The 11,866-nt window shown below is 45.8% G+C and overlaps 1 protein-coding gene across 1 annotated transcript in view; it reads left to right on the top strand.

The window, feature by feature from the left end:
• The first annotated feature begins 7,384 nt into the window (after positions 1-7,384).
• MLF1 (myeloid leukemia factor 1) overlaps positions 7,385-11,866 on the top strand; it is a 32,476-nt gene continuing 27,994 nt past the window's right edge. The window contains exon 1 of the mRNA XM_084639743.1: positions 7,385-7,563. Coding sequence (XP_084495869.1) covers positions 7,394-7,563 — 170 coding nt within the window. The 5' untranslated portion in view covers positions 7,385-7,393. The remainder of the gene's footprint in view (positions 7,564-11,866) is intronic.

The following is an 11,866-nucleotide window of genomic DNA, read 5'->3' as shown; positions in this document are numbered from 1 at the left end:
CTCTTTGTGATTCTACCAAGTTTTGACCCTTCAGCTTTGTGCTCTCCATTTTCCCAAACTGGAAGACTGCCTTTCACAAGACACTTGTGGCAGTCTGTCTTGGCCTACCTTATATTTATAACAATCCTTTCTTCTGTGGCCAATTTTGTCACATTACTAGCATTTAACTAAACTGTTTCCTTTAATTTTTGCATTATTGCAGCTTTGCCTTCTTTTCCAAACTGAATTTATCAGTTTTTTTAATCATTCAATAATGTCATGGATGAAGTCAGAATCCCCTCTTTCATCAGACACAGAGCTCTACTTACAGGGCTCTTGGAGATCAGCTTAATTGCTTCCTCTTCTGGTGCACTGCTGCAAGGAAAGATTCAAGTTCTGTGGAAAATTCCATAGCCTCTTAGAGTGCCTTTTGCCTCCTTTTACTGATCTTGATCTGCAAGTTCAAGTCCAGCTTAGCATCTATAAATTGATCCCTCACCAACTTATCCTGGAAGGCCTCGTTGGTGTCTCGGTATGCCAGGAACACAAGCCTCCACAGGTCCTCTGCCAGTTGAGGTGGGGGTTCATATTTTCCTCTCCTAGCTCTCAGCTGTGCCCTGGCCAGCTCAGATTGATAGGTAGCTCCAAACTACATGTCAAAGGCTTGTACCAGGTCTGGATAACTTATTTTCTTTTCTGGGTGTGAGTTCTGCAGCAGCATCAGAGCTGCGCCACCGAAATTGGCTGCCCCTTTCTGTCTTTCTTCCTAGCCATTCGAATTACAATGTTGAATTGAGCCAAATAAGCCTCACAGGGAGTTTTCCCCTCAAAGATAGCAGGCTTTTGCATCATCTGAGCTGGGACAGCCTGACCTCTCCCCTCTGCGCCTCTATGGATTACAAACAGGGTAAAAAACTGTTGTAAATATCCAGTCTCACCCAAGTCCTCTAATTGGTCACTTCCACATCCAGACGGTTGCCTTCTACTGTGGTCTGTGATCCTTTAAGTTCCTTCTGGAGTTGAAATTTCAGCTCCTTAAGTCCTTGCAGCTCATCTTTCTTAGCAAGTTCCAAACTGGTCAAAGCCTGCTTGGTCTCCACTATTTCATGGAAAAACTTCTGTTTTGTGGCAGTCAGGTTGCTGGTTACCTCATCAAGCTATTTTACCATTCCAGCCTCACTGCATGGCAGTTGGTTTCCAGTTTGTCCAGGCACTTTGTCATTTCTGTTCCAAAAGGGATCTTATCTCAACCTACAAATCATCTCTGAGCTTTTTCTGGGAAATCTCCAGCTCTTGTTTTAGGTCCTGTGTTAATTCCTTTTGCAAAATCTCCAGCTCCAGTTTTAGGTCTCATTTTAATTCCTGCTGGCCATTTCTGATTTCTGCAAGTAATTCCATTATACATTCCTGTGACCCAGGGAGTCCCTCAGTGCTCACTAGTAGAGGGCACACCATACCACAACTTACATCAGACCTGACACACTTATTGCCCCAACACACTGTTGTCATAATCTGTATCTAAAAGGTGTCATGTCAGTTTTGAGGAAACTTGGGACTGGAAGGGCTTTTGGTGTCACTCTGCAAGGAGTAACTAGGTTGGTGGAATCCAGGGTGAGGCCCCTATGCTGTATATTGCTGGGGTCAGAGCTCCAGGTCAAACCTGCACAGCACAGACGCACCCAGGGTTAGTAGACAGGTGGTGCCAGAACCTGGGTGGACCCCCAAAGCATCACAGTTCCATCTTGGTTCAACAGGAATACCAGCTCACAATCCCTCTCCTGGATCCTACTGCTGACACCAGTGTTGCCCCTTTTTGATCTGAGTAGTTAGTTAAGTTCAGTGCTCTGGGGGTGTTCCAGCTGGAAATAAAAATTGATGGAGTCTGGTCTTTTCTTTAATGCAGTCTTATTTAAAATGATGTACTAGGTCCTGCTTCTCTGAACAGAAGAGAAACTAAGAACAAAAGAAGCAGTTTCTTAACTTATAGACTGAAGCCTCTTTACCCAACACCAAACCCAAAAGTGCTCTCTTTAGTGTTTCCAGGGTCACACACTGTGCTCAATGGCTACTGCTTGGCTTTCTTGCTTTTTGTCTCTGCTTCACTTTCTGTTCTGTGTCTGCTTTCAGTTTGTGTGTTCTGTTTTCTCTCTCACACACACACCCCTGGTCCCAATACACAGTGGAATCCCCTGCTCACAGAGTACTGCTAGCTTCTGGGCAGAATCTATTAGTCCTTGTTTACGGTGTGGCCCCTTAAGTGTCTCTTACAAATATCCTGAATGGAGGGTGTGTTCACACATCAGTTTGAATGACTTTTTGAATGACAACCCATAACCAGGTTTCACCCAGATCATAACAAATCACTTCCCTGATCTACTCTTGCCCCACCTCCCAAATATTCAGGCATGCAAAGATGCCGGGAGCCCTTCCAAAGCTGTGTTCCAGATCCTTGGGACTGGATGTTTGGTGTTCAGAGGAGCTCAGATGGGAAGAACATAAAGATGGCTGATCCTGAGGCTGCAAATCAGCTCCCAAGAAACAAATTGCTGCTCTAAATTATGCCAGCTGACATTATCCACCAGGGACCATTCCAGCAGCTGCAGAAGTACACTCCAGTCATGCCATCTTTTCCCTAGCAACAGCCCCTACACTGTGAAGCTAACTGTGCAGCCTAATTCCCACATACCAGTTAAGCTGGATCAAAGTTTGCTTTGCACCACAAAAGTTAATGGTATCACAAAAGCTGTCATTTTTTGAACAGTAGTTTAAATTCATCACTTCCAGAGACCTCCGTGACATCTTCCACTTCAGCACTGGGGCAGCTGGGCTGGAGCGTTAAGCCAGCGGGGCCCTGTAGCTCTCGGCTGCTGCAGGTGGCGAGCCCCCCATAACTCCCAGCCTCCAGCCCCAGAGCTCTGCAGCGGGGGGCCCCCTGCAGCTTCCAGCTGCCGCAGGCAGTGGGGAGACCCCACAGCTCCCAGCTGCCACAGGGGGCAACCTCAGTACTCTCAGCCTCCACGGGCACCTGTGGACCCCAGAGACACAGCAGCAGTGGGTGCTGGACACCCCTCCCCCCCATTTTGTCACAATTATTTTTAGTCGAAGTCAGAAACTGGTCAAGGGCGTCCGTGAATTTTTCTTTATTGCCCATGACCTGCCCATGACTTTTACTAAAAATAATCGTGACAAAAACTTAGCCTTATTTACTGTTTCATTGGTACCAATATGTTCTGTTCCTAAATACTGATTTTTCTCTTACAAGATCTTTGCATTAGTATGTAGGGAATATTTAGAATCTGAGAGACAATCTTAGTAATGAAAAGTACATCACAAAATAATGGATCGAGATTTTAGAATCCCAGAGGACCCAAAAGCCTTATAGCAGCCTACAGAACTCACAGTACTTGTAGCATGCAACCAATAGCTAAACCCTACCACTGAAACACTGTGTTCTCCCCCTCTCACCAGATAATGACAGTTCAGAATCCTTTTCTATGGAAAGAAAACTTGTATGGATGAACACATATAATTTTAAAAAAACAACAAATAATTTTATTACCTTTACCATATATTTACTAATCAGCTCCAAGTAGCAAAGAAACATTGAAGTCAAAGGCAGTTGAGGACACAAACAGATACTACCAATTTAGGAACAGATCCTGGACCCACCCTTCATACATATACAATGGACTGATGAATAAAGAACCTATGGTCAAGGATTTCACAACCCTGGCTAGCTGAGTGTACACATATCCTGTTGTGCAAGTTGTTACCAAGTAGATTTATTTGTATTTAGCTACAGAAAACCAGTACTCTAGTGCAGTGCTTGCCAAGTCTCCCATTCTGAGACTCAATGATTTGTCAGTGTTTGCCTCTGATTGCCCAATGGCGTGAATCTTCACTGTCCACTTGTTACATTTTTAGATACCTTCATCCTTTCTCCCATGCTGCCCCACAGACTTGGAAGGTGCTCTTGGTAAATATCCTCAAAGCCACCTCATTATCCACCTTCAAATTCCTTAAAACTTTGGCATGATGCCTACATAAAACTTGACAACAGTTTGACTACTAGTGTGCAAGAGACTAGCCTGTCATGAGGACCAATATCATCTCATTGTTCCTGCTACTCCCACCATCTGTCTGTTTCCATCCGTAATGTCTTGTTTTACTTTGACCAGTGATACTCAGACCTCAGTGGTTCAGGAGCCAAATAGCAATCAACATTACCCAAAAAAGCCACAGTAGTATGAATTGTTTTATTTATTATATATGTATATTATTCTCTCAGTAAAATGAATGACCAAGTATTATTATTTTATCAACTACAATTGGTTAATAACATAGTAAAAGCACCGAGTGGTTAACAATTTAGATTGGTTAATAATTAAATCACACAGTGTTTTAATATCAGGTGCTACAAAGAGCCGCAGGAGACACATTAAAGAGCCACTGTCTGAGTATCACTGTTGTAGACTGGTTTCAGAGTAGTAGCCGTGTTAGTCTGTATCAGCAAAAATAATGAGGAGTCCTTGTGGCACCTTAGAGACTAACAAATTTATCTGAGCGTAAGCTTTTGTGGGTTAGAACCCACTTGATCAGATGCATGGAGTGAAAATACAGGAGCAGGTATAAATACATGAAAGGATGGGGGTTGCTTTACCAAGTGTGAGGTAGGTCTAATGAGATAAATCAATTAACAGCAGGATACCAAGGGAGGAAAAATAACTTTTGAAGTGGTAAGAGAGTGGCCCATTACAGACAGTGGACAAGAAAGTGTGAGTAACAGTAGGGAGAAATTAGTATTGGGGAAATTAAGTTTAGGTTTTGTAATGACCCAACCACTCCCAGTCTCTATTCAGGCCTAATCTGATGGTTTGCAAATTAATTCCAGTTCGCAGCTTCACGTTGGAGTCTGTTTTTGAAGTTTTTTTGTTGAAGAATTGCCACTTTTAGGTCTGTTACTGAGTGACCAGAGAGATTGAAGTGTTCTCCTACTGGTTTTTGAATGTTATGATTCCTGATGTCAAATTTGTGTCCATTTATTCTTTTGCATAGAGACTGTCCAGTTTGGCCAATGTACATCGCAGAAGGGCATTGCTGGCACATGATGGCATATATCACATTGGCAGATGTGCAGTTGAATGAGCCCTTGATGGGGTGGCTGATGTGGTTAAGTCCTATGATGGTGTCCCTTGAATAGATATGAGGACAGAGTTGGCAACGGGCTTTGTAGCAGGGTTTGGTTCCTGGATTGGTATTTTTGTTGTGTGGTGTGTGGTTGCTGGTGAGTATTTGCTTCAGGTTGGGGAGCTGTCCGTAAGCGAGGACTGGCCTGTCTCCCAAGGTCTGTGAGAGTGAGAGATTGTCCTTCAGGATAGGTTGTAGATCCTTGATGAAGTGCTGGAGAGATTTTAGTTGGGGGCTGAAGGTGACGGCTAGTGGCATTCTGTTACTTTCTTTGTTGGGCCTGTCTTGTAGTAGGTTACTTCTGGGTACCCTTCTGGCTCTGTCAATCTGTTTCTTAACTTCACCAGGTGGGTATTTCAGTTTTAAGAATGCTTGACAGAGATCCTGTAGGTGCTTGTCTCTGTCTGAAGGATCGAAGCAAATGTGATTGTATCTTAGAGCTTGGCTGTAGACAGTGGATCGTGTGATGTGGTCTGGATGAAAGCTGGAGGCATGTCGTTAAGTAGATCAGTCAGTAGGTTTCCAGTATAGGGTGGTGTTTATATGACCATCGCTTATTAGCACTGTAGTGTGTAGGAAGTGGACCTCTTGTGTCGACTGGTCCAGGCTGAGGTTGATGGTTGGGTAGAAATCGTTGAAATCATGGTGGAGTTCCTCAAGGGCCTCCTTCCCATGGGTCCAGATGATGAAGATGTCATCAATGTAGCGCAAGTAGAGTAGGGGTGTAAGGGGACGAGAGCTGAGGAAGCGTTGTTCTAAGTTAGCCATAAAAATGTTGGCATACTGAGGGGCCATGTAGGTACCCATAGTAGTCCCATTGACTTGAACGTATAAATTGTCCCCAAATCTGAAATAGTTGTGGGTGAGGACAAAGTCACAAAGTTCAGCCACCAGGTTTGCCATGATGGTATCGGCGATGCTATTCCTGATGGCTTGTAGTCCATTTTTGTGTGGAATGTTGGTGTAGAGGGCTTCTACATTCATAGTGGCCAGGATGGTGTTTTCTGGAAGATCACCAAAGGATTGTAGTTTCCTCAGGAAGTCAGTGGTGTCTCGAAGATAGCTGGGAGTGCTGGTAGCCTAGGGCCTGAGGAGAGAATCTACACAGCCAGACAATCCTGCTGTCAGAGTGCCAATGCCTGAGACGACGGGGCGTCCGGATTCCCAGGTTTATGGATTTTAGGTAGCAGATAGAATACCCCTGGTCAGGGCTCCAGGGGTGTGTCAGTGTAAATTTGTTCCTGTTCCATCTGCTCAAGAAACTCCCTAAAGAAGCACAGGAACAAATCTATACTGACTTGTATTTAGACTGTAAGCCTTGGGGGCCAGAGACAGTCTTTTTGGTCTGTGTTTCAAAGGGCCTAACACTCAGGGATCCTGGTCTATGACTAAGGCTCCTAGGGCTAAAGTAAAACAAATAATGAATAATTTGAAAGTGGAAAGAAGGGAAATTGTTCCCATCTCCACTTCCTACACAAATTCTGTTCCTTGTCTCTAAATAGACTATTGCTTCCTAGCTACAGAATATATTTTTCCAAGTCTCTGCTATTTTTCATTGTCTTACAGTGCACTGTTTGCTTTGGCCCCTTGCCCCTGGACTTTTCTTTGGCCCATGGCACTGGGGACCCTGTATAATAGTGCTATGGGGATAGCACTCCATTTTGGGTGCTAGAAACCCCACATGCTGTAGCCCTAGACTTCCTATATTCCATAGGCCTGTGCTTCCACCCAAGAGGCCCAAGGCGGCCATATGGTTATTTAGTGCCCCTGCACCATAGTTTTCTCTGGAGCTGCTCTCTGAGGTAATCGTCCCTCAGGCCCCCCTACTTCATGGTTTTCCATCCCTATGCTCTGGTCCCCCTAATATGTTGGTGCTGAGTGTCTAAGTACTCATGCTGCAACCTACTTTATTGTGCTGCTGTGTCAGTCCTGTGCCTTGTCCTTGGGGCTCCCCTCCCCCCTGTCATGGTGCCCTGCCCGGTCCCCCCGTCCATAGGGGCTCCCCTCCTGCTGTCATGGTGCTGTCCGCCCCCGTAACCTGCTGCCCTTGAGGCTCCAGCCGAGCCAGAAGCTTCTGGACCTGGCCAGCAGCCCAAGCCCAGGCCTTGTGTTGAAAGCGGTTGCCAGGGCAGCAGCCCCACCACGACACCCTCCCACTCCGTTCCCCCACCCTATTGGGAGGCAGCCAAGGCCCGTGGCAGCCAATGGGACGTGAGCGGCTCCTCACATGAGCTTGCTGGGCGGCGGGCGCGGCGGGGAGCCGACGGGCTCGCCGCCTGCGCTGGGGCTGCAGCTGCCGTGCCACGGCGAGTCGGGAGGGAGGCGGAGGAGCGGAGTCGCAGCCATGTTTGGCGCCGGCGGGCTGAGGGACCTCTTCGAGGAAGACCCCTTCTTCCGGTGAGTGGCCGGCGGGGCGAGGCACCTGGCGGGGGTCTGGGGAGGGCGGCGGCGGCAGCGACCCCTGCGCGTGGACAGCTTCCACCCGCCCGAGGCTCGGGGGGGCTGCACCGGCCGGCCGGCCTGATGTGTGCGGCTCTCTCTGCCTTGCCTGGCTCATCCTCCGCCCAGAGCCGGCTCCTCAGCTTCGTCTCCTCGGTCTCCTGCCCGGCGTTTGCGCTTCAGCCCTTGCCGGGCAGGTAGGTAAGGTGGCTGTGAGCGTGATGCGCGCCGGGGAGACGTGGAGGGGAGGGGCCCGAATCGGAACCGGGATCTTCGGCCCCCTGAAATACTAGCCAGAAAAACTGTAGAAAGCAGAAAGATGGTGAAGGCGCCTGGCTGTGAGTGTCCTGCTCCGCTCCTTTCAGCTGGGGAGGAAACCTAACAGAGCCGCTTGGGGAAGACTTTGGGTCAGGGACTTAGGCTGCCGCTCTGCCCATTGCTCGCAGTGGGGGGAGTGGGCTGGCTTTTTTTATCCTCGTGTTCTCGAGATCTGCCGGTGGCGGGTGGTCAGGCCAGTACATGCGAACCGTATGAAGCATTGGCGTTCACAGTTGCGTAACTGTCGTCCAGATGGCAGAGCGTGAGCTGTAGCTCACGAAAGCTTATGCTCAAATAAATTGGTTAGTCTCTAAGGTGCCACAAGTCCTCCTTTTCTTATTGCGAATACAGACTAACGCGGCTGTTACTCTGAAACCTGTCTTTGTGGCTGTGTTTAATGGCTTTACCTTTGTGTGTGTTAGATATAGATAGATTTCTTGGTTTACAGTATGTTCCAGTAAGCACTGGGTTAATACATCTCTTATTTTAATCTCGAGGAGATGACAGGTAAGGAAACATGAAGTGATTTCCAGAACCATCATACTGGTGCTCTTCTTCTCGTCTCCCTGTTTCTCCCACTTTCCCCACTCGAGGCTACCCTACAAAGAATTCAATGTTGCGTGATGGGTATTATCACATCCTAGTTGGTGAACGGTCATATCAGAGGCAACTGCCAGTCATCATACTCTCACACTGTTGCACAATTCATTTGTATATTGTAGTCTTATCGGCTAAAATGCCCATATCTTATATTTTAAAAAAAGATTTAATCCATATTTTTATGATTTCTTAACTGCAGAAAATGTGGGTTGCCTGATGCTTCAGTTGATTCAATGCAGAGGTGGGCAAACTTTTTGGCCTGAGGGCCACATCGGGGCTCTGAAATTGTATGGAGAGCTGGGTAGGGAAAGCTGTGCCTCCCCAAACAGCCTGGCCACAGCCCCCTATCCTCCCACTTCCTGTCCCCTAACTGCCCCCCTCAGAATTCCCGACCCATCCAACCCTCCTACTCTTTGTCCCCTGACCGCCCCCTCCAGGACCCCCCTGCCCCTAACTGCCCCCCCCCAGGACCTCACTCCCTATCCAACCCCCCCTGTTACCTGTCCCCTGACTGCCCCCCCCGAACCTCCACTCCATCCAACTGCTCCCTGTCCCCTGACTGCCCTGCCCCCCTCCGAACTCCCAGCCCCTTATCCAACCCCACCATTCCTCACCCCCTTACCATGCCGCTCAGAGCAGCATGTTTGGCAGCCATGCTGCCACGTTGCCCGGCAGGAGCTCACAGCCACGTGCTGGCATGGTGAGCTGAGGCTGCAGGGAAGGGGGGACAGCAGGGAAGGGGCCGGGGGCTAGCCTCCCTGGCTGGGAGCTCAAGAGCCGGGCCGGTTGTGGCCTGTGGGCCGTAGTTTGCCCACCTCTGATCCAATGGGACTGTAAAGACAACATGCTACAAAAAGTGGTTTATGATTATACAACTTAAATATTATGCAGAGTCCTAATAGACTGTGCAGAGCACAGGTATTATGAAAAATCTACTAGGTTTTTTTCTTATGTACTCTACCTAAAAAAACTTTTTAGTTAAGGAGCACAGTCTGAGAAGATTGTGCATCAATAAGAGCATAAGAATGGCCATACTGGGTCAGACCAGTGGTCCATCTAGCCCAGTAACCTGTCTTCTGACAGTGGCTGGTGCCAGATGCTTCAGAGGTAGTGAACAGAACTGGGCAATTTCATCAGGTGAACCCTCCCCTGTTCTAGCAGTGAGAGGTTAGGGACACTCAAAGCATTGGGTTGTATCCCTGATCATCTTGGCTAATACCCATTGATGGACCTATCCTCCATGAACTTATCTGATTCTTTTTTGAACCCATTTGTACTTTTAGCTTCCACAGCATCCTCTGGTAACGAGTTCCACAAGTTGACTGTGCGTTGCGTGAAGAAGTTCTCCTTTTGTTTATTTTAAACCTGCTCCCTATTAATTTAATTGGGTGAGCCTTGATTTGTGTATTAAGTGGAGGGGTAAATAACACTTTCTTATACGCTTTCTCCCCACCATTCATGATTTTTATAGATCTCTAGCATAGCTCCCTTTAGTTATTATCTCTTTTCCAAGATGAATAGTCCCAGTCTTTTTAATTTCGTCTCATATGGGAACTGTTCCATACCCCCAATCATTTTTGTTGCCCTTTTCTGTATTTTTTCCAATTCTGTTATATCTTTTTTGAAATGGGGTGACCCAGAACTGCACACAGTATTCAAGGTATATAAAATACCGTGCATTTTATATAGTGGCATTATGATATTTTCTGTCTTACTCCCTTTCCTAATGGTTCCAAACTATCTGTTAACTTTTTTGGCTGCTTCTGAACATTGAGCAGAGGATTTCAGAGAACTATCCACAATGACTTTTAAATTTTGTCTGTATAGTTGGGAGTATGTCTTCCAATGTGCATTACTTTGCATTTATCAAGATTGAATTTCCTCTGCCTTTTTCTTGCCCAGTCACCTAGTTTTGTGAGATCCCTTTGTAATTCTTTGCTGTCTGCTTTGGACTCAACTAAAGCAAAAACACTTGCCAAAACAATCCAAATCACATCATTCCATGTAATTTCTCCCATTCCCTTCTTCCCCCACTCCTTTTATGTCTCTAATCTAGATTATAAATTCTAAACTCTATAGAATAGATATGTATTCTTACAAGTCTAAAGCACACACCCATCAATGGTGCTGTAGAATAATATCTGAAAGAAGAACTTGGCCCTACATCATCACCAATTAGGAACAGAATATTCATTATTACATTTATTGACACTTGTAAGGATTCAGTTATCAATAAATATCTTTAGTAAAGCTGGTCAGGATGATTTTTTTTTTTTTTTTTTTTTTGGTCTGAAACTGACTGTTCACAAGAAATGGTTGACCTTGATCTAATTCTCAGTTTGTCTAAATTTTTTCTTCAAGAATTCTTCAGTGTCCATGTCCCATTTTGATATTTCTGAGATGAAAATGTCTGGGTTTTTTGTTCCAAACAAATTTTTATTTTGCAATTTAAACTAGTAAAATGGAAAGGATCAAAAATCAAAACATTTTGAAAATGTTAAAACATTTCAATTGTCCCAACTAAATTATTTATTTAAATCCCCCCCTCTCCCCCCCATTGTCAATTCACAAACATTTTTGAGATTGGTTTTTTATCTGGGTTCAGGGCAGGAAATTTTTTCAAAATCTCTAAAAATGTCCCAGGATGGGACCACCATTTTCCACCCCGCTCTAATAATGTCTTTATAACATGATTCCATACTGGGAATTGCTGAGTGAAAGAAAAGGAAATACATAGACTATCAGGGTTGGAAGGGACCTCAGGAGGTCATCTAGTCCAACCGCCTGCTCAAAGCAGGACCAATACCTAATTTTTGCCCCCGATCCCTAAATGGCCCCCTCAGGGATTGAACTCACAACCCTGGGTTTAGCAGGCCAATGCTCAAACCACTGAGCTGTCACTCACCGCATGAACTTTATGAATCAGAACAACTACTAGCCTCTATATACTCCCCCCACAACTCCCCCTTAAAAAGGCCTCCCATACAGAAAAAAATCCAAATATTGCTGCTACTTTTGAGGCTTCCAGTAGCAAGTTCATGCTGCCCCAGTACTTGTTAAGGTTACTCTTTGCCCTTGTGTGTGTGTGTTTTTTTTTTTTTTTTCTGTAAGATTTTTTTTTCCAGTTACACATGACACTACAGGCTATATTTTGAATGTCCATCATATCAGCTGTCTCAGTTTTCTGCTTCAATGCTTGCCTACTACATGGAAGTACCTTTACTTCAAAAGTAAGCAGTCAAGGCAGGAACCTTTAACATCTCTAGATTTCCCCATCATTAGGGCACTAGGAAATTCATGTCCATTTTGGTCAATTTCACCGTCAAAGGATTTTAAAAATCGT

Source organism: Lepidochelys olivacea, assembly GCF_965140295.1.
Source record: "Lepidochelys olivacea isolate rLepOli2 genome assembly, chromosome: 9".
Classification (NCBI taxonomy): domain Eukaryota; kingdom Metazoa; phylum Chordata; order Testudines; family Cheloniidae; genus Lepidochelys; species Lepidochelys olivacea.
The sequence above is the reverse complement of the archived record's forward strand: the minus strand, read 5'-3'. Positions and strand labels throughout refer to the sequence as shown.